Raw genomic sequence first — 22678 nt, 5'->3', positions numbered from 1 at the left:
CAAAGGCAGCCCTTCCAAAGAGCATGAGAGCTTCAGTTTGGACAAATGATTTAAGCTCATTTTTGCAGGGGAAGAAATGGATTTACAAAGCAACCAAGAATATTAAAGAGGCAGCTGAAAAGGCAGCCAAGAATCTGGCTCAGGGATTACAAGCACTGGCTTTCTAGGCTGTGGACAACTGTCTGCTCAATAATCATCCAGCCTGGCAAGAAGCAGGTATTTTTTCTGTGTATCCTCGGTTCCAACTAGCATTTATCCAGTGTCTGTTGTGTGCCAGGCACGAAGCAAAAAGCTTCTTCTTATAAATTTCATTTATTGCCAGTGAGTCTGAGAAGGTGGCATCACCAGTCTCTTATTCACGTGGGAAACAGGAGCAGAGTAAATGACTGGCTGGGATTCGTCGTACATCCCCTGAACTCCAAGCACAGTGCTGGTCTCCACTAGACCAAGCTGCCTTGTCCTTGGGCTCAAGAAAATCCTGCACATCAGCTGAAGGCCAAGAGGGTGCAGGCTCTTCTGATGAACATACACTTGGACCTTCCTGTCTTCTCACGACTTCTAGTGACCACAAGATCCAGAATTCAATGTCGGATCCAGAATTCAATGACATTTTACTAGCCCACATCCCCTTAAAAAAATGCCACAACAGGGGATACAAACATTTAACACACTTTATTTAGGGGCCAAACAAGGCAGCATTTGGACAGTTAAGAAAGGCACCTCATTGAAAATAATACATCACAGTGTTGTTGAGTGATCCCAGTCACAGGATTTGAGGATGGAAAGGACAATCTTTGGATAAGGTCGCTTAGGACACTTGCTCATTTATTAAAAAGGGTCCTTTCACACGACATGGATGGAGGAAGGCAAGAGTGTAGGACTGTGACATATGCTGGCTGGCTGTCGAGAGCTTACCCACGAGAGCCGGTGGGCTGGTACATCAGTGGTAAGTTGGGAAGGGAGTGAGACCAGCCTGCTCCACCTGCCCCATGACTCCAGTAAACCTGATTTGCTGAGCCACTACCCCCATGAACACACTCTGTATCTCTTTCAAATGGGGAGATGACTTTTTGATCTCATGGTATGGGGAACCAGGGTTAGTAGTCAACTCCTGCCCTGTTCCAAACTACAGGACAGACAGGACAACAGTGTGATTTCCTGCATTCCTGGGCTGGCATGAGTTTCTGGTAAAAGCTGAGGTCTTAGGGCACTGGCTTTAAAAAATATCGTCACCAGTCCGGAGTAAATGACGTGATTCCTTAGAAATAATACTGCATCTCCCTGTTTCTATTTATACCCTCCAATCAGTGTTTTAAAAAATCAATTTTTCCCTTTGCTTATACTTTTTAGGACTCCTACTCCATGGAAAATAAATTGCTTCACTACAACACTGCTGCTCTTCCCATTCTCCTCTTGAGCCCTCACCACTCCTCCCTCTCCATCCTTACCCTGACCACCCCTCCCCTCTGCCCAGCACCTAAGAGCAGGGATCACGCCGCAGGGTGATGAGCAGTGGTGCAGTCTCGCCTGGCCTTCTGTTACTAGGCTGAAATAGAGAGGAAACAAGAGAGAACAAAATGGGTTTTTAAAAACCAAGTAAATACCAGAGAAGCTTGGCATGCACGCCCCGGCAACCAAATGCATTAAACACTGGACATTTCTCTGCCAGGTGAAAGCTCTCATGCCTGCTGAGGTTAAGGTTCTGGAATTAAATGAAGCAAAAATTGAATCGTACCTACCCCCAAAAGGGCATATGCACCCCCGACGATCTTCCAGTTTTCACTGATAGCCCAAAAATCACACGCACGTGTGTGCACACGTGAATGCATATAGACGGATGACAGATATTTGAGTAAGGATCATGCACACTCTATCAGCAAACATTCAAGGACCTCACCTTTGAGGCCAAATGCCTCCAACTGTCCCTACTCGAAGAGGAGTCGACTCCAAGATTCATGAGGCCACCCTCACCCAGAGAAGGAGCCCAGATCCCCACAGACATAGCTGACAGTTTTGGTTTCACTCCCCTTCCTTGTCCATTCCCAGAATTCATGTGCTTCCCAGAAACACCCCACGCCAGATTGGGTTTCCGTTAAGAATGGATGGAGTTAGTTTACAGCCAGGGAAACAAGGCAGAGCAGAGTCAGCAGACACTCACTTGAAGCAGACAAAGAGGGACACGAGATGGCCATGTACCCATAGCCAGCTTCCAGGTGGACAGAGGACAAAACCTCTGGTGGTCCCACAGACAGCAGAACTCAGGTCAGATGGGGACTGGGCACTTTATAGTCCACTAAACTGAGTCAGCAGATTACACTGGGCAGGTGGCATTATTTACTGGACCTGCCACTGATTTTTTTTAATGGTTTTTTTCCAGAGGCTGCTGTTTTTGTGGTCCCTCACAGCAGTCTATTAATTCATCTGTTTGCCCCAAATCAAACCAGAGACCAAAAGGCACAGCATGGACCTCAGGAAATGCTTAATAGTTGGGAGCTGAGGTTAGGAATAAAAGCTGGTTACTGCCGTAGGTGATCTTATTTTTGGGGTGATCCTTTCTTGGGGAGACTGGCCACCACCATCATGACGTAAGGGGTGAAGGACTGGATCTGGAAGGGAGAGGGTTTGAGTTTAAAAGGGATACATCTGATTTGGGTTTCACATCCTGCAGAGAGACTGGGTTTGAATAAATTCTAATCAAAATGATCCCAAAATGATCCTCAAATCACTGGTTTGTTCATACTTGGAAACAGAGGCGAACATTAAAAATAACAAACCTACCCTGGTCTCTCTTTGGGGAAGTGGACTGACTGCCCTCAGATGCCCAGCCTGGATGTTCAGAAGATAGTCTAAATTCAAAAGGACCTTTCACCTGGTTTAATTCTTTGGCAACAATTCAGTATTCAACACAGGTCCCAAACGATTCCTACTTTACAGAACCATGGTGCAGTTCACAGAAATATTCCAACTTGGCCTGGCTCTTTCTACGGTGATATCCTCTCCCAGTAATTTCTGGAATCTATAATGTAAGTGCCTTTTCCTTCCTGTTTAGGGGAAAAAAATTAATGATCCCTTTCCACACACTGACTCATTTGGCTTTTCATTACGGGTGAGAAAACAAGTGGAATTTCTGGCCAACAGTCTGCCACTAGGAACTGTGGCCCTGCCTGACTTCATGTGACCCAGGACTTCTAATTAGCTGTTAAGATGGAAAAAATACTAGGGAACTGGAATGCCTGGTAGATACCTGAGTTAGTTTATTTTGGTCAAAAAATAAAATCTAGAGTATGGCTAAAGAAATAAACGGCTAGTAAAGCAATCTTGCCTATAACTTAGAAAGTAGGAGAGTGTACACATACTTATACCGACACACTCATGCGCGCGTGCACGCACACACACACAGATGAGATGAGAGTTGCACACACGCCAAAGATACATGAAGCAAGTGCTTTTTTAATCAGTCCATCAAACGATACTCTTGCTGGCCTGAAGAAGCCTCCCTCTGCCTGCTCTGCCATTCCCACCCACTCCTTCAACAGGGACAGGAAGAAGAAAGAAGTTCCTTTTTGGACCCAACATTATATAAACATAACCAAGTCTTTACATGTGGCTTTGGAGAAGGCTGCTAGGATGCTTGCAAACACAACGTCAGGGGTCTGGGATGCGTCGATGGCAGAGTGGATCCCCCGTTTATTGTAGTACTCCACCAGCGGGGCAGTCTGAGTGTGATAGGCCTCCAGGCGGATTTTCAAGGCCTTCTCATTATCATCTGATCGGCGGACCAAGGGTTCCCCGGTGATCTGAGAAGAGGAAGAGGGTAATGAAAGGCCAGGACTCAGCAAGTTCTCCTAATCCAATGCTGGATGCAGATCTGAGATGCTGTCTGATCCCAAAGTCCATCAGAGGGAAAGACAAGACAATCTAGACCCCCTCCAATAAAGAACTATAAAGAACTTCACTACTCCCAGCAAGTTGGTCCCAGGAGCAGACCACTTGGTCCAGAGAAATCAGGGAGCCTGAAACAGCAACTGTGAGGAAAGGGCTGAGACGGGGGACAGACAAGGTCTTTCTCTCACGGCTTGTGCTCAGGCTGTTCAGCTTCCAAGACAAACACTTCTAGGGTGAGAAACAAGAAAGACAGAGGCCCCTGAGACCAGGAGAATACATCAAAATCACAGATGCAGTAGCAATTAGGATCTTAGCTGCATGAGTATTCAGTGTTTTTACTGGGGTGCCGGCCATCAACATTCTGAAAGTGGCAAGTGACAGGGAACACTGAGTGATAGAACTGCCAACTCTGTGAAACGTGACTAAGTTGACAGATAGCTTAGGAACCTGTATGACCTGATGAACTTGTCTCATATGACAAAGGTAAATCCAGGAAATTCTTACTGTTGCCTGCGTGTTCTAAAACAGACAAGGTGAACTATTTATGGCAAATGTTACAGTGAACATGTATGAGAACCCCCCCCTTTCACATCTGCAAACAATTAAAGACTGTCATAGGAACTTGGCAGTGTTAACCTGGCCAAGCTCTTCTGAATCTGTAGGGCACAGTACAGTCACTAGAGAGAGACGATATTCTTCTGAAGCAGGACTGGTCAACAAACATCTCTTCAGCACTGTCCTCCCAACCGTGGCTCTAATCCGGGGCTTTCAAGCAGCCTTCTCCTGATTAGTTCACCATTTAGGTTGCCATGATGCCAGGAAGGGGCTGCTCTGCACAAAAGACAGGTACAAACTGGGCACTGGGAAGTGGCTGGCACTGGTGGCTACCTCAAGGTCAAGCAATAAACTACTTGGAGGGACACTCTAAAGATGAGCCACAGCCCATGCGATTTACGTGATAGCAACATTTCTCATGGTTAAGTTCGTAATATTGGTAGGAATAAAGGGAAAATGGGAAGAACAAAGGGAAGAAAGAAAAAAGAAAAAAAGCGAAGTAAGAGAGAGGAAGGAAAGAAAAGGAAACTTCCAGTCCTGAATTTACATACATCATCTTTCATGGGCTCCTTTGGGGGGTTGAACTCCTCGTGGTAGGAACGGCCACTCTCGGGGTGAATCAGTCTGAAAGACAGCAAATGCACAGGAATCAGGCTGCCGGAACCCCAGGGGTCTCCAAGATGACAAGCACAGACAGAGAAGCTGGATGCAAGGACTTTAATCCAGCAGAGAATCCCGTTACAGGCATCTCTTGCTTCGGAAAATAACTGGGCATATGCCAGAGGGAGTAAGTTTTCTCTTTTGACCCAACATTAAAATACGTGTCTGGCTGAAGAGGCTGGTGTAACGACGGCCTAATTCGGCTGTGTGAGAGCATTCCGATTCAGGCCTTAAGCTGAATTCAGGGGCTATAGAGCAATGAGTCACGATCCCTGCTCACAAACAGTGATTAATTTAGAGGGGGAGACAAATGTGGAAATAAATAACTACAATAAATTTGGTAATCCTTTAACAGAGATTTGGACAAAGTGCCATGGGGGAGAGAGGACAGAGAAACTAACCTTATTTTCTAAACTAGTTTGGTTATAAAACCAGAAAGGTGCTATAGGAAAAACATGTGCTATGGATGCAGACACCAGCAGACAATGCTGAACACCTCTGTGACCACACAGACACAGAAAGCCCAGCCATCAGAGGGCAATATTCAAGGCATCAGGGAAAACAACATATTAAGTCATAGAATAAAGAGCTCAAGAAGCATTTACTTGGCACAGAATATGTAGCTGGCAGCTGCATCTCTGCCGTGTCCCCTTAAGCAACAAGCCCACGCTCCTGACTGGGAATGGTCACACCACAGGATCCCTGAAACCTAAGAAGGGAAGGAGGCAGGCCAAACACTGCTCAGCAGCTGGTGCCCACAACTTCGCGTGGCTTCCCAATTCTATGCCAACCAAGGTCTGCTTATTTAACTGATGGCTACTCTCCTCATGAAGGTCTGTTAGGCCAGAGCTTCCCAACATTTTTCACCTCTTGGCATACACAGAAAGTACTCAGGGTGCTTGCTCTCGTGGCTGAGGGGGTCAATATCTCAGCACATCAGTTGGGAAAGTCTGGGTTAGACTATCGAAGCCACACGTTTGTAAAATGTGATACTGTGTTTTAATGACAGCATATTTTGGGGGGCCAAGTGGTCCATTTACAGCATGGGGGACAAGTTGATAGCAGAGTGAGTAAGTTACACTGAGTGGGCCTGTGACTGCAATCATGTAACACGAGGTTGGGCCCTCCTTTACTTGAGTTGCTGGAGGGGTTCCTCTGGTGCATCCACTGGGAAATGACACCCACTAGGAGACCCAAGGAGAGGAAGAGCAGAAGCTGCGGGGCTCAGCTACAGCTTTCCTTTGGGAAGCGCTGGGGGCATGAAATGTGGACCACGTTTCTTTTTTTCTGGCCACGCTGTGCAGCATGCAGGATCTTAGCTCCCCAACCAGCATCGAACCCATGCCCCCTGCAGTGGAAGCGCGGAGTCTTAACCACTGGACTGCCAGGGAAGTCCCTGGACCTTGTTTCTTCACCTTCTGGAAAGCACAGGGCACACAGCAGCCAGGCTGCAACAAACACAATTCTCTCCTCTCCACGTCTCTACATCAGCTCTTGCACATTCCCAGATTCCCTCAGCCCTCCAGTTACATATAACACTGCTCCTTCCCCACTTCCAAATATCATTTTAAGAAGAGGCAAGACTCATTCCCTAAAAGGGAAAAGAAACCAATCTCCAAGTTCTTAAAATGGGACTGGTCTTAAGTACCAACCAAAACAGCTCTATAAGCCACTGAGCCTGGCCTGGAGGTGGAGGTGAAGATGTGGAGGGATCGGGCTGGGATGCTACAGCCACTGCTACCTTGGGTGTGATACTTCAGACACCTGTTTTCTCATCCACAAAATGGGGATGGTACAAGACATTAGGCTAATGATAGCAGAGAGCCAACCAAGAATAGGTTAAAGTCAAAACCCACCAGCTATACTTATGGCAAGAAATAAAATAATAACCCATACGATTATTAGAAGTGAGGTCAGAGCCAATTCAGAAGACATTTACAGTGGGGTCCTTACCATGTCAGATTTAAATAAGATCTATATTAAACTGGCTAGTTCCTGACTCTTTTTCTTTCAACAATGAGCATAGTGGACGAGGAGGCAGAAAGCAGGTTTTTGGTGCTAGTTCTGCCACTGATATGCAAGTGGGCTTGGAAAAACACCTTTACACAGTCTGACCTGTTCTGTTTCCTCCTCTGTAAGGGAGAGGGCCACACTACACCACTCACTTCCAAACCAAGAGACCGAGTCTTGCCTCTTTCGCCCTCTACAATTCTGGAGTTTGTTCTTCAGAATCTCTCAGTGCCCCACCAGCCAACCCCAGTCTCCATCACTTCACCGGTGGATCACATCAGGCTCCTCCAAGTGGGGTCCTTGTCTGTTTCTTATTTCCCTCAATTTAGCCTGTATACCAGGACCAAGTAAATGTTCTTAAAATGCTGTACCTGCCACAACGCCTAGTGGCTTAAGAACATCCCATGATTCCTGACTCATTCATGTCTACCCTCTCCTCCTTGGCAGACCTTCCCCAGCCAGGCTCCCATTCCACCTTCCCAACCGCACTCATTCTACCACCCAGCCTCCCAGGCCATTTCTCCAGCTCTGGACAGACATTCTGCCAGAAGCCTTAGCTACAGCCCCTCCCTGAATGCATACTCAGTCTTGCCTCTACTCCCTTCTGGGAAAGCCTCAGCAAAATCCTCTCTATCCAGGAAGGTCAAGTCTGACTTTACACCTCTCCTAGCTAGACTTCCCTCCCTGCCCCCAGGCTGTCTTCCTGGACCTCTACTGCACTAAACAGCCCAGGTTTCATGTAGGGGTTGTAGACGCTCTGAGGTCAGACATGGGCACCAGCATATTGTTCTATATTCTCTACTGGTCCCCTGCTCCCAGAGCTGTGCCTGCACAAAGCAGGCACTTAGGAAGCTGAGCTGATCAGATCAAAGGGCCCTCGTGTCACCTAGTACTGTCAACATCTGCTTTGCAATGTCCGGGACCCCAGCCCTGGTCATGTCCCTTCTTGTCAACCCTACTGCTTCTTGGACTACATCAACTTTGTTTGCCTACTCTGTGCCAAGCAAAGAAACAAAATTCCTGCACTGAAGGAGCCTATGCAATAGCTGGAAACATGAAACCTGGACATTTGAAAAGAAAATTAATGTAAGGTGGATCCCACTGTATCTAACACAGCCTTCCAGGAGAACACCTCTAACACTTACTCTGCTGCCTCTCTCCTTAAAGATATGGACTGCAGACACATGGAGAAAAATGTTCAACCTCATTAGGAAATCAAAGTAATAACATTTACAATCAGAAAACACTGCCCCCTTAATTAAAAAACTTACATGTACTACGATGGTCACAGCATGAATTTAACAATGGATAACTGGAAGAACACAAATGTACAACAATCGGGGAACAATTAAGTAAATGATGGTTCATGTACTGTGAAATATCATGCAGCAATTAAAAACAATAGTCATGGAAGTCTGGTTCAAGATGGTAGGCTGACCACCTTCCTGAGACTCCATTAAAGTGACTGAGGGATTAAAAAAAAGCTATATAGCCCATAATAAGGACAAGAATGGGAGAGTCTTTTAGTGGTTGAGAGCTTCCCACATATTTCTGGAAGGCACAAAGCAGACGGTAGCGTGGTAGTGAAAGAAGGCTGAGGAAACTGTAGCCTAAAGCAGTGGCACTTTTTAGGAGCAAACTCATCAGAAGCAGAAGCATTTCTGTGTTCAACGTTAACTACTATAGAGAAATAAGCACTTTAAAACAAAACACGCAAAAAAATTATAGTGTTATTCGCTAAGCTGGCTGGACCATGAGCAAGTTTTTCCTCAATTTTCTAAACTGTGTAGATGGTCCTAATATTTTTATAATAAAAAGCCTATAGCAAGGTATGGCAACTCCAACTGAAATCGGACTTAAAAAGCACTAAAATGGAGATATACATGTAAGGAATTTAGTATTTCTTAAGCACCCAGGTAAGCAAGGCTCTGAAATATGCACAATATGCTATCTACCATGCACAATGGGTCCTCGAAGCAGGTACTATTACTCCCTCTCTACATATGAGGAAACAGCCTTAGAGAGGTTAAGAAACTTGCCTAGGGTCAGAGTTAAAAGGTGACAGGACTTAGTCGCTGCTGGACTTCAGATCCCTTGCTCTTCCTTCCACATCCCCATCCCATGTCACCAAATAAGGTCAATCCATGTGGAAACGGCACTAAGCTTCATGGCTGGGATTAGGCCGGAGCAGTTCCTGTCGTCTGACAAAGCTCTGAGGAAGCATGAAAAGAAGAGACCTTCAGGGGACAAATACCTTCCTGTGATTCTCCGGATCAGCAGGGAGTCTGGGATGCTGAATTCAATCACAGAATCAAGCTTCTCTTTCCTCTTCTCCATGAGGTCATCAAGCTGTAAAAGAGCGTGTGGCCCACCTAAGCTACCAGAGCTTGATAAGACCCATTTCCCTCAAAGGAATACAGAGATAGAGGGCCAGGATTTGCTTTCATGCAACGGTGATACAAAACCAAGCCACTCACCATTTCTGCCTGCCTCACAGTCCGAGGGAAGCCATCTAGAAGAAAACCATTTTTGCATGGAGGCGTCTCCAAATTCTTCTCAATGAGCTCCACGACCATTTCATCGCTCACCTGGAAGTCAAGAACAAAACAATCTTGGGGTTAAATCCATTAACTAGGTGGCATTAGCCCAACTCCAGGGTCATAAGTTTATGTCTGTATAACCTGATTACTAAACAGGTTCTTGACCCCAAAGAAGCAAAAATCAGAGCAAATATGGAGTGGCTCCATTTGGAAGATTCAGTTGCATGATTATTTCTGTGGTTGCCATATACACATTCTCTTCCCCTGAGATTCTCCTGTGTCCCAGTAATCTGGGTGAGGGAAGAGGAGTGCCTATCACCCCGCCAGGAGACCCCCATTTCTCAGGTCCTGAGGGCCTCTCTGGCCATTAGTCAGAGTCCTAGCAGTCAGATAACAGCTCCTCAGCAATCAGCTATCTTCAAGACATAAGTGAGGACATATGGCTGAGAGACCACCTGAGGAGGGCTCCAGGAGAGAATGGGCGTTGACCAGAATGTAGAAAGGCACCAACTTTACCTGTTTCACAATTTTGATTAGGCTAACAGTAAAGTGACCCAGGCTATCTCGGACATGAAGCAACAGAGAAGTTCACTGACCTTGGCGAGACTGGTTCGGAACCAAGGAACCAAGAAGCCAGCCCAACACTCCTCTGAGCCTCTCTAAAAACCCCAACAAGGATCCTTCCTAGCTTCCAAAAACTGGTTTTCCTCCTGGGCTTTCACTGCAAGAAAAGTTCCCTGCCAGTATTTGAGTGAAGGCTGCCCATTTTGGTAGCTAATGCTCTTATCTCCTGGGACCAGCTGTGAACTTGGGGACAAAGTATAAGCTCTGCAACTAAGTGAAGGCTGGAGATAAGTAATCTCATTGCCACAACCCAATTTTTTCTCAGTACGGGATCTTCTACCAAGACCCAAAGTCCAAAATATCTAGCTTTATGGCCTGACTTACGGCCTCACTAACATGAAGGGGAAGCTAGAAGTAAAGGGGCAGCTGGGCGCACAGGCAGGGCTACCCCAGGTCCAGAATCTCAAAGCCTGACAGGAGGCCCAGCACCCGCCCCAACCAACATTCTAACATACGTAAAGACCAGAGAGCCAAGCACAAAATGACTTCTTCCCAAGGCCAAGTCCCAGAATAACTCAGTTACAATTAAGCTCTGGCACTAATCAAAAAACATTTAGTAGGTAATAAATTGTACTTCTCCAATCAGATCAACTGGACTAAAAACAAGAGAAAATGCTATTATATTCACCAAATAAGAAGGATTACTTTTGTCAACTGCCAAGCAACCCCTCTGTTAAAGACACAGAACAGAATCACAAAAGTAGATTAAAAACACTTCTGAGGCTTCCTGAGTCCTCTCTTGAATCACCCTTGAGTTCTGGCCTAGGGATGGCAGTTTCATTCTTGGCCTTAAAACTGGGTATATTACAAAATGTGCCAGCACAAAGGAACTTCAAGAATACCGTGAATAAAATAAGTGTCATAAATTCAGAATGAACCAAGTAACTTGCTACTGTAAAAGTTCATATAATGTGCCAGTTTGTTAAAATACCCCGCAGCACAGGGCTGTCCAACAGAACTTTCTACAATGATTAAAATGTTCTATATCTGTGCGGGCTAGCAAAAACTTGAAATGTGGCAAGTGAAACTGAGGAAGTTAATTTTAAATTAAATTAAATTAAAATTAATTTCAGTAGTTACATGTAGCTGGTGCTCACCCTATTAGGCAGGGCAGATCTAGACTCTGAGGAATATCAACATTCACTGGTACCACCAAACCTACCAGTTTCCCGGCATCCATAGTTGCCTTCAGCTTTTTTCCCAGCTCTGAGCCAGAAGCCACCATGGCCCTCAGCATGTCCCCAGTAGCCAAATGGCAGACACAGAAGTTTTCAGCCAACTTGGGTGCCTATGAAGGGGAAGACAAAAAACAAGATAAGGTTAACAGTGCAGGCCTTGGAGTTAGACTGCCTGGGTATGAACCTGGCCCTGCCACTTACTGGCTATGTGAACTCTGACAAATGCCTATTTCCTTACCTGTAACTGGGATAAAAGTACCTTACATTATATTCTAACATATGACTATAGGGTTGTAGTTAACAATTACATGAGATAATACATATAAGGCACTTAAAACAGTGCACCTAGCACAGGCAGCCATCATAAATATCAGCTATTATCACTACTTCCACTAGACACACTAGTGACACATAAGCCTCAGTTTCCCCATTATAAATGGGAAAAATAGAAACAGCAGTACCAACACTTCACACGGTTGCTCTGAAGTTTAAATGAGTTCATGTATATAAAGCACCTGGCACAATGCCTGGCATGTAATGTGCTGAATGAATATTCGCCAAAGGGATGGACGTGTGGCTGTCAAGTACTGTGGTCACCAGTGTGGGAGGCAGCTGGAGCCACGTGCAGAAGTCTCCTTCAGGCAGACTCGGTTCTTCCCCTTCCCTGTCACTAGGTAGCTGCATTATCTGGGCCAAATCACTTAACCTCTCAAGAGGCTCAGTTTTCTCATCTGTCTAAAATGAAGGCAAAAAGTCTCTGTCTCAGAAGGTAGCTGTGAGGATCAGATGAGACATATATATGAAGAGCACCTGGCAAACAGTAAGTGCTTAATAGCTTTAGGGAGCAGTATAGCCTTTTGGCTAAGAGCATAGGCTTGAGAGTCAAACTGCCTGGGTTTCAGACACCAGGTCCACCAATGACTGGATCTGTGACCTGCAAAGAATTATATCACTTTTCTAAATTTTAAATTTCCTCTAGGTAAAATGGAGATGGTAAAAGTACCTATATCACTGGGTTGATGAGATTATATAGAATTCCACATATGCAGGGCCAGGCACATTGTAAGTGCTCAGTGAACATCAGCTGTTACTGTAACCCCTGTCTTAATTCCATATTCATTCATACAGAAAGAAAATACTAATACTTCGAAGATGCCTCTTCTAAGAACCTTGCTGGGTACCAGGGAAACAGATGAATAGGAGACACTGACTCTGTCCTCTATGAGTTCATAGTTTGGTGGACTATACAACAGAATGAAGACTAGAAGAGAAGAGACCCTGGAGAGTTCGACATTGGTTTTGTAGTGGCCAAAAAGAATGCAGAATTCATGAGGAATAGAATCAGTTCAAGGAGCCTAACACTTTGCTTTCTGGTTCAATTGTTTTGGAAAAGAAGTAGGGTGGGAACCTTGTTCAAACCAGTTCATTGGGAGCTTTCTTAGGTGAACATGGTAAAGGCTAAATAGATAGGGCTCAGGGCAACAAGTGCTGGTTTGTGACTCATGGACTGATTCAGCTCAGAGAACCGACTGCATAGCAAAATGGAACCCAGATGAGGTATTTAAAACCGCACTTGGGAAACCAGTGAAGGTCAGGACGCTCTGGTGATAGAAAACCTTCTGGTCCTTCGGGCTGGCACAGTGGCCACAAACCCAGAGAGCTGTGCTTTTCTGCCGATCTTTCTCCTTGGTTGTTGAAATTAACTTGGGTGAAAAATTGGGAGGTCAGGCTTGTTCCAGGGGAAAGAGTAACCAAAACACCAGAGAAGAGCTGTTAGCACAGAACCTAACCTTCCAATTTTTACCACTCTAAACCATAGGACTCTTCTGTGCTATTTCAGGTGACTAGACTCTACGGCTGTGTGGAGGCACACTCCCAGAGGGAAGATGCGGCATGGCGGAAGACTAACTCCTTCATTTCTTGCTGGCTGCACGGGAGTCAATGGGGTGGGCTGCAAAGAGCACGAACTTTGGAGTCAGACAGATTTGCACATGAACCCTGGCTGCCTTCAATAGCTTTATGACCTTTGGCTAGTTACTTAATTTCTCAGAATCTGTTTCCTTACCAGTCAAAGAGGGATAACGTCTACTTCATAGGGCTGTTGTGAGGATAAAATGAAATAAAGCACCCAAAATATCAGACACACCGTAGGCATTCAGTAAATAAAAGATCTCCTTTCAAGGTCTTTCTTTTTTGCATTACTCTTTACTTGCAAACTATAGAAGAAGTCTGATGAAATAGCTGTATTTCATTCCCCTTACACTTCACGCTTATACTTTTTTTAGAGGAATGCTTCTCCTACTCCAAACCACCTGAGGGTACTGCTAAAATGCAGATTCTGATTCTACAGGGTGGGCCCTGAGCATTTGCATTTTAAACAAGCTTCCAGGCCTGGCTGTGCTGCTGACCCCTGGGCCACACTCAGCTGCTGCTGAGGCCCTGAGCCACATGTGTCTCACTAGCCATGGGCTACCGTTGAGGTGAAGAAATAGGCCCCCCATCTGTATGAGAAACCTGTGGTTTGGGAAAGGGGTGTGGTTCATAATGGCTAAAACCACTAGGGAGTCAGCATGGTGGGGTTAGTGTTCTCAAACATCAGTGTATTATCACAATCATCCGGGGCACTTGCTAAAAATACAAAGCCAGGCCCGCCCTTAAAGTGTATGATTGAGTGGTTTTCAGGTAGCATGGTGGGATTCTGATGCACACAGATTGTGAAGCCCTGGGGCAGGGGTGCAAGACTGGGTTTTATAGTGGTACAGATCTGGGATTTACAGTTTACTCACTGTGTCACCTTGAACAAGTTATATAGCCTTAGGCCTCGGCTTCTTCATCTCTAGAGTACAGTAAGTCCCCTACATACAAACCTTCAAGCTGCAAACTTTCAAAGATGCAAACGTGCGTTCACATGTCCAATCATGTAAGTTAGTTCACGAGTCTGGCATACATTGTCACGTGCGTGCATCCTCTACAAGTGGTTGCGCTTTTGTGTACCTTACCGTACAGTACTGTATAAGAGTACAGAAGTATAGTATCTTTATTTCAAGCCCAGGATGTCCTGAAACAAGTGTAAAAGAAGCGGTGATGTAGCTGGTACTGCTAAGAAGTGCCAGGAATTGGAGGCCCAGAGAAAGGACGAAAACAGAAAAGAGGAAGAAGTAACTGAAGAACTGAAGAGATTCACGATGCAGGAAATGGCAAGGGGATTTTCTTTATTTGAGGAGGCACTGTTAAAGGCACAGCACCTGAAAGCAGAATGGTACACGAAGGTTGCAGCAGCCGTTCAGAATGCAATCCAGTGGTACTGTGCCATCTATGACGAGAAAAAAAGAGCTACTACCCAGACATCACTGGATCATTTTTTCAAGAGGTTAGATAGAATTGAATCCAGCTAGGAACCAGAACCTGTGCCATCAACATCAGGCGTGAGTGAAACTGCAGCTTGCCCTCTATCTCCTAAGGCTGACGATCCTTCAGCTCTACCATCTCCCACCTCTTCTCCCTCCTCCAGTCAGTAGTAACTCTTCTTGCCTGTTCACCCGATGCCCCTGTATGCCAGCTGTTGTACTGTACCACTGTACTTTTCAAGGTACTGTACTGTATGATTAAAAATGTTTTCTTTATTTTATTTTTATGTATTACTGGTGTGAAAAGTATTATAAACCTATTACAGCACAGTACTACATAGCTGATTGTGTTAGTTGGGTACCTTGGCTAACTTTGTTGGACTTAACGAACAAATTTGACTTACGAACGCGCTCTCGGAATGGAACTCATTCGTATGTAGGGGACTTACTGTACAGACAACAATGTCTACTTTCAGAGCTGTTATGGGGATTTGGCAAGATCATATACGCAAAAGAATCCAGCATAGTGCCCGGCATTTAGGGAAATAAAGGGAAAATGTCAGTCTTTAAGATTTGATTTAATCAAGCTCACTTGTTTTCTTACCTCGAAATCATCTTTCTGCTGCAGTCTTTCCCACTTCCACCTCCAATGCTTCTGCACATGCAGCTGCAATCATCTCCTAAAATACTGCTGGACATACTACCCACCCCCCAACAAACATACATTCAGAAGCCTCAACGTTCCCCCAGGGCAACAGGGGAGAAGTCCCAATACCTTAGCCCAGCACTCCGTGTCCTCCACAGCCAACTTCCTATACCTCCCAAGCTACTCAAATTTGCCTCCACAAGTCCCCTACCAGGATGCCCTGCACAACTACAAACAGCTGCTCTATATATGCTTTCCAATTACATAACATAAGCCTCTCCACGGACCTCGGCTCAAGATCCTCTCTATGCAAGAATGCCCTCTCCCTTCCTCCTACTGATCCAAGCTCTACCCTCCTCTGTAGTCAAATTCTGAGCATATCTCTCCCACCAAAAACCTTCCCCAACTACCCTTTCTTCCTCCAAGAAGGAATCATATCAACATCAGCTAACTGGGTGTTTGCAAGATGCCATGCAATTTTTCCATGCATTGTTTTACAGTATTTAGTATGTATAATACATAACAAATATGTGAGGTAGTAACTATTTTTATCTGCATTTTACAAATGAAATTCAGAGGCTAAGTTGCCCAAGATCACAAAGCTAGTAACAGCAGATCTGGCAACTGGCCTCAAGACTGTCGAGCCCTAGCTCTTATCCATGACACCATATGGCTTTACTAACAACAACACCAACCCCCCCCCCCCCGCCCCCAGAGCCTTAGTGGCTGTCCTTGGGGAAAGTGTGTGTATATGTGTGGACGGGAGCACAAGGAGGCCTTCACAGTGCTGGCAATGTTCTGTTTCTTCATATGGGTATAAGCTACACAAGTGTGTTCACATGTGAAAATTCATCAAGCTGCCCACCTAGGATATCTGCACCTTTCTCTATGTATATTATACTTCAATTAAAAAGTTTTTTAAAAGCACAGAAACCTGTGTTTGAATTTCAGCTCTGCCTGTTAACTGACCATGTAACCTCAGGCCAGTGATCCTTTAATCACTATAAATTGGATATATTAGTACCAACATCACTGGGTGTGTAGGAGGAAGAATGGAAGACTCTCAACAAATTATAGTTCTTTTCTAACCCCGAACTGTCCTAGCATTTGTCAGTCACTCATCTCACACTTCCCATATGGTACTCTGCACTAGTAAGTACTGCTTGCATGCATGTTCATTTCTGCCCCTACACCTAGATTGATAGCAACAATAAGACGGTAACGCTGTTCAAGAGTCAGTCATGAATTCAAATCCTATCTTTGCTACTTTATGTATGTCCTGGGGCAAGATACACACTGGGCCTCAGTTTACCAGGCAAAGGCAAAGATAACAATAGGACCTTCCTCCTAGGGTTGCAGGATTAAATCAGATGACACCTGTAACATCTTTGGCTGTGGGGGGTAGGGTCTGTCACATAACCCAGCAACGGGTGACTATTTTGCAATATTAAACCCTCTTGAGGGCAAGGGCTGCCCTGCATCTCTAGCACGGAACTTATCCAACAAAACATGCATAGGGCAGGAGACAAATCTAACCCAGGGCAGCAGATAGCAGCAGAAAGAGCAGGAGCTTTGAAGTCATTCAGATGCAAGATCAGCCAATTACGTGCCCTGTAACCTAGAGAACAAGCTCTTTGAGCTTTAGTTTCTCTACCTGTAAAAGGGGGAGTAAGAGCATGGGTCTCACAGAGTTGTTTTTGCACTGTGAGCGTCAATGCACCGACAAAACTGACAGAGCCTGACCTGCAAGATGGCAGCTGACGGCCTAAGCGTGCTGGCCTTGAAGAACTGGTGTCAGCTGGACACATGGAAGAAACTATGAAAGGGGCTGGCAGAGGAAACAGAAAACATACCCCTGTTTTGGCCACACCACAGGAACATCTAACCCTAAAAGGGAGACAGGGAAGTAAGGTTATTTAAACAACAACAAATCCAAGTGTTCCAGATGTTTTAGACATTATTATGTTGATGCAAAAGCAGGTAGTTTTAAAATGTTTAACTATTTTAGTTAAAAATTAAAAGTTTTAAAAGGAAACAGATTATTTCAGTCATGCCAACATTAAATACCTAAAATACTGAGTTATGCAGGTATAAAAGGAAGCACTAGTGGGAAGAAAACAAACATTACTGAGCAGGCACTAGGCACTAACCCAGGTTAGGATTTTACATCAAAGATCACAAACATTTACCAGGCAGGCAACACAAATGAAGCGGGTCAAATATAAGCAACAGGCAGTGAAGAGGGCTATGCAGGGGACAGGAGAGCACATGCACCACCCAAAGCGGCATCCCCACTCAACTGCGTGCCACGCTGGAATGGAGGCCCAGAACCACCAGATCTGACTTCTCAAGAGAAACGAGAGCTCTGGATTTTTAAGTGAAATTTCACAACTGAAAACACTGTGTGGTCAACTTATTATTTTGAAAGCTGACAACTTAAAGGAATAAATCAAGCATTTAACCTACCGTTACTGTACAAACCATACCAAATAGTAGGTGAGAAATTTCTCTTTATAGAAATATTTCAGCTAATAAATGAAAAGGGAATGATATAAGTAGAACATCACCATTTTGCCACCCACAGTGAATTCCTGGACCCAGGCATTGAACACCAGAGATAAGCAGACACAGTATGCCTCCTAATGGACAGCACACCACCACCTGTGATGTAGTTGGGCCAAAAATTGAACCCAGATCTGGTTGTTTTTTTACAGGAAAGAAAGAGGAAGATGTTAAATATGGCATGGGGATACAATAAAAAAATTCTCAGAAAGAGGGATACTCCCAGAATAAACAACTTCCACAAAAAAGCTGCAAGGAAAAAAAAAAGGGGGAACCTGTAAATTAAAAGGGACTTGAAATGATCATATTTGTGAGACAAATGAATGGAAATGTAAACATTTACTGTTATTATTGTTTTTAGGGGATAGTGTGCTTGTTTACAAAAAAGAATTTGTCTTTTAGAAATACACATTGAAATATTTACAAATGAAGTGTTATAATGTCTGGGAGCTGCTCTAAAATAATCTGTGAAGGGAGAGTGGATGGGGAAGGAATGGCCATCAGCTGGGGCTGGATAATGGGTACATGGGGGCTCATTACACAATCCTGTCTTCTTTTGTGGATTCAAACTCTTCATAATAAAAAGCTGGGGTGTGTTTGCAGGCTAAATTCTGCTGCAGGCTGCCACTTTGCAACCTCTGATTTAGGAACACTGTTTTTTAAAACTCCATAAAACTACAACCACCAGTATTCCTATTGTTCCAGTTATGGAGAGAAAGGTGTACAGAGGTTAAGCGACTTGTGTAAATCTTACCCGTAAGTCCCAGCTCTAATCACATCTCCTCGACTTCCACAAGGCCTTCTCTGACCAACTCCCATCATACATACACCCTTATAAATCAGCTCATAGTATAATTTTCTTCAAAACTTCCTGAAAACATCACCCTTTACACCGAGATACAGCTGAGTTGGGGGGTGGGGGGATGTGTTACTAAGATAGGAAGTCAATAATTAGTGAACACCTACTATGTGCCAGGTTGTCATCTAGGTGTGCTTTACACACATATATAACATAATTTTCCAGTATCCTTGTTAACTTTTGGTCTAGGGGGGGCAAGGACCTTATCAGTCTTCTTTACTGCTCTGTCTCCAATGTTCGGTGCTCATGACATGTTGAATGAGTAAGGTAAGTATTAGCCCCATTTTTCAGGTGAGAGCAGTGAGGCTTAGAAGTTACAAAGCTTGCTAAACTATAAAGCCCTTGTCTCAGCACAGGAATGGGTTGTCCATTTCACAACTACTGAAATTATTAACTTCAATATGAACTAAGAAAAAACAACTGATGCATTTGAGCTACCTTGTTTATCTCGGTCACTCACAGCAAAAGTCCGTAGAGTTTGGGATTAAACATTCCTAAACTGCAGGTTACCTAATAACTGAGGGTGGTAGCAACAGGAAAGAGGAGCATTCAATGTTACTGAGGACAAGGGGGTTAGGTAACAATGACCCCCAAGGGCAAATCGGCTCTGGCTATAGAGAGAAAAGGGAAAGTGGTCTTTCTTCACCTAGTAGCCAGAGCCAAAAAGCAAAGTCACAGGAATGAACTGAATCTCCAAGACTCCCCTTTTCCTCATCACCCACATGAATCTGTGTTCATCCATTTCCAGTAACCTCATCAAATAATATGCTGGGTGTCACGGGAGCCCCAAGAATGAGTAAGACAAATGATCTGTCTGCCAGGACTTTGCAATCTTTGCAAGGGCTCAGAAGAGAAGAGGGGGCACAGAGCAGCACCCAGAACCCCATTCCCTTAGCAGCTCAGACTTTCAGGAATTCCCTCTTTAGACCCTAACAGCAAGCAAAAACTTGAGCGTGGTGGGGGGGGCGGGTAATGCCAGACCCCAGGCAGGAGGAGGATATTCATAATCCAACCTATGGGCTTCGAAATCCTAAGTGAGATCATAAATCCCAACCTTGATCTATGGGCCCATTATGTCCCAGGTGCCAAGTGAGGCCCCACGGTCAGCAGAAGGTAACTTCAGACTCCAATCACTCAGAGCCCTGAGGTTCCAGGCTCCATGAAGTCAATTTTGCTAACGTGAGAAAGCCGCCTGATCTCTCTGGGCCTGTTTTCTCACCTGTATATTGAGGTACTCTCTCCCATCCCCCCAACTTAACTGTCTCAGGCAGGTCATACCTCACTTCTCTTAGCAGTACTCCTAACCAGCACAGGCCAGCTCCCGCTTTCCCCCATGAGCGGGAGATGCTACTCCACCTTCAGGCATTAGTCACTACCAGAAACGTCCCCCTACCCCGAATGCCTGGAACGTAACCCTCGACAACCCATTCCAAATGGCAGGCAATCTGGGGTCCCTGCGTCCACTCGGGTTGTAATCTACATGCCTCAGCCCAGGGCTCACCTTATCCTTCAAATCTTCCCAGCTTCTAAACCCTTAAGGGATCTAATCAGTCCTTAGGATCACCTAACACGGCACCTCAAGCCTGGGTCCCTCAAGATCTCTAACTCAGACTCCCTCGACCTCCAGTTTGGACCCTCCCCCAAACACCTGCTAGAACCCCAGACGCCAGCCAGGGTACCCCTCCTGGCTTCAGCCAGCGGCCCGGCTCAGGGGCGACCCGGACCTCCGGCAGCCCTGACCTTGGAGTCCCACGGGCTCTGCCGACAAGCCCGGCTCAGCAACTCACCTGGGTACCCTTGCCGGCTCCGGGCGGCCCCAGAAGCACGGCCCGGATGCCTTCAGGACACTCTCTAGCCGGTTCGGCCACGGACACGCTGGGAGCCATGGCCGCCGAAGCCTCTCGCTGCTCAACCCGCCTGTACTCCTCGCAAGTTCAGCGCTTCCAGGCCAGCGCGCCACGCACGCCACGCACGCCCCGCTCGCCGTTCACACTGGCTCGTCGACACGTCCGTCAGTCCGCTACGCCCACCCCTGAGCGCGACGGACACTTCGTCTTACCAACCACTCAGCGATACTGGGGAAGGCTGCTTTTGATTGGACAGAATCGGTAAGGGAGTAAGGAAGGGGCGGGCCATCATGGACGTGGGTGTGGGGCGCGCGGCGGGTATGCGGAGTGGGCGGGAAAACATGAAGCAAGCCTAGAGGCCCGGCTGGGAGTTCTAGGTTGGCTTTTGACAGTTAATGACACCGGCAACCCCAGTGAGTCCTATAAAATTGCCCGTGGGAGTACAAATGCGTGAAATCAGTCTTAGAAGACAAACTGGCAGATATGTATCAAATTTACTTTGGTCCAGCAATTCCACTTCCAGGAATTCAAAGGACGTACGATATACGTAAAGATCTGTCTAACAAAGATACTAATTGAAGCACTTATAACAGCCCCAAAGTCCAAAACAAGTAAATAAAAAAACAAAAACGAAAAACAAAGGCAATATGCTAAATGTTCAACAATAAGAGCTTAGTTAAGTAAATTGCAACAAATTTGTATACTGGAATCCCCCCCCCCCCCGCCATTGCATAAAATATTTAATTGCATGGGAAAATGTTCACCAAACGGGATACAAAACTACAGTTGCAGCAAAATCCCAATTTGTTTGATAGTTACAAGTGATGATCTCTGTATAGAGTGATTACAGGAGCTTCTCCCCTTCTTTGTGCATATTTATATTTTCAAAAACTTCTATAATGAATTCTGTAATAAACAGGAAAAGGTAGTTTTTCTCAAAAGAGATGACCTTCTCTTGGACAGATTTTTGGTGTGTGAAAGTTTCATCCACACCCACCATGAAGCAACCCCTGAAGTCCTGGCAAGACCTTTAGTCCAGAGAGTGATTATAAAACAATTATGTTTCCCCACAGGCTTATTGCAACTCATTTCTTTTTTTTTTTTTTTTTTCTTTTTTTCCTGCCGCGCCACGTGGCATGCAGGATCTTAATTCCCTGACCAGGGATCAAAACCCATGACCCCTGCAGTGGAAGTGTGAAGTCTTAACCACTGGACCGCCAGGGAAGTCCCAGAACTCATTTTTTGTATCCTGGAAATGAATTTTCTATCTTTTCAGCTTGGTCTCTTCTATTCTACCTCACAAAAGAAGTTAACATTCATTCCTCATGCCCGCACTGGACTTCCACAAGGTTCCTGACCTTGAAGGATGCAGGGATTTTTATGCCCATTTTTCAGGAAGATATGCAGTGACCAGCCCAAAGTCACACAGTAGCAGAGTCACAATTAACACTGAGAATGGCAAACTGGTGCCCCAGAGAGCACAAGATTCATGGGCATGAGGGTGGGGAGCAAGCATATTTTCTCTGGTGGAAGCCTCTATGTGCCCCAAATTCACCTCAGTCCAAGAAGACCAGAGTTTATCAAGGTTTCATGTGCCCGAGGCACCAGACAAGAGGGAATAAGAACAGCCTTTCCCTTCTACCATCACTCCCCACAGTGATCCTGACCAGACATGGAGCCCCCGAGAGACAAAGCAGCTAAGATTACACAGAAATACAAAAAACATCAGGTTTATTCATTCAAGTTTTTTAAATGTCCTAGTTTTGGGGCATGCTAAGGATCATAAAGGGACTATTGATAGCCCAGGGAAAGGAGAGAGTACTCCATTCATTTATTCACTCAACTATTAAATTTAAAAAAAAAATATTTTATTTACTTATTTATGTATTTACTTGGCTGCGCCAGGTCTTAGTTGCAGCACGCAGGATCTTCGTTGTGGTGTGCAGGATCTTTAGTTGCGGCACA

General features: G+C 45.3%; 1 protein-coding gene across 3 annotated transcripts; it reads right to left on the bottom strand.

The window, feature by feature from the left end:
- Nucleotides 1-657: 657 nt before the first annotated feature.
- AK2 (adenylate kinase 2) lies at nucleotides 658-20824 on the bottom strand. 3 transcript variants are annotated; one of them, XM_061184523.1, is made up of 7 exons: nucleotides 20654-20815; nucleotides 11437-11562; nucleotides 9588-9698; nucleotides 9365-9459; nucleotides 4992-5064; nucleotides 3602-3797; nucleotides 658-1546 (listed from the first exon to the last, which is right to left on the bottom strand). In XM_061184523.1, the coding sequence occupies exons 1-7, from the start codon at nucleotides 20750-20752 to the stop codon at nucleotides 1542-1544; spliced, it is 705 nt and encodes a 234-aa protein (XP_061040506.1). In that variant the 5' UTR covers nucleotides 20753-20815; the 3' UTR covers nucleotides 658-1541. The 3 variants fall into 3 exon arrangements, with proteins under 3 accessions (XP_061040506.1, XP_061040505.1, XP_061040507.1); XM_061184522.1 differs by lacking the exon at nucleotides 658-1546 and having other exon boundaries at nucleotides 3431-3797; nucleotides 20654-20816; XM_061184524.1 differs by lacking the exons at nucleotides 658-1546; nucleotides 3602-3797; nucleotides 9365-9459 and having other exon boundaries at nucleotides 4993-5064; nucleotides 20654-20824.
- Nucleotides 20825-22678: the final 1854 nt, after the last annotated feature.

Source organism: Eubalaena glacialis, chromosome 3, assembly GCF_028564815.1.
Source record: "Eubalaena glacialis isolate mEubGla1 chromosome 3, mEubGla1.1.hap2.+ XY, whole genome shotgun sequence".
NCBI classification, from domain to species: Eukaryota; Metazoa; Chordata; class Mammalia; order Artiodactyla; family Balaenidae; genus Eubalaena; species Eubalaena glacialis.
This window is presented reverse-complemented; position numbering and strand designations above follow the sequence as displayed.

Excerpts from the sequence above, each read along its gene's own strand:
- AK2 (XM_061184522.1), bottom strand. The coding sequence starts at position 20,752 with ATGGCTCCCAGCGTGTCCGTGGCCGAACCGGCTAGAGAGTGTCCTGAA. Across the intron at positions 9,699-11,436 it reads CTATGGATGCCGGGAAACTG|GTGAGCGATGAAATGGTCGT; the intron begins GTAGGTTTGGTG and ends CTTGACTTCCAG. Across the intron at positions 3,798-4,991 it reads AGGAGCCCATGAAAGATGAT|ATCACCGGGGAACCCTTGGT; the intron begins GTATGTAAATTC and ends TCCTCTTCTCAG.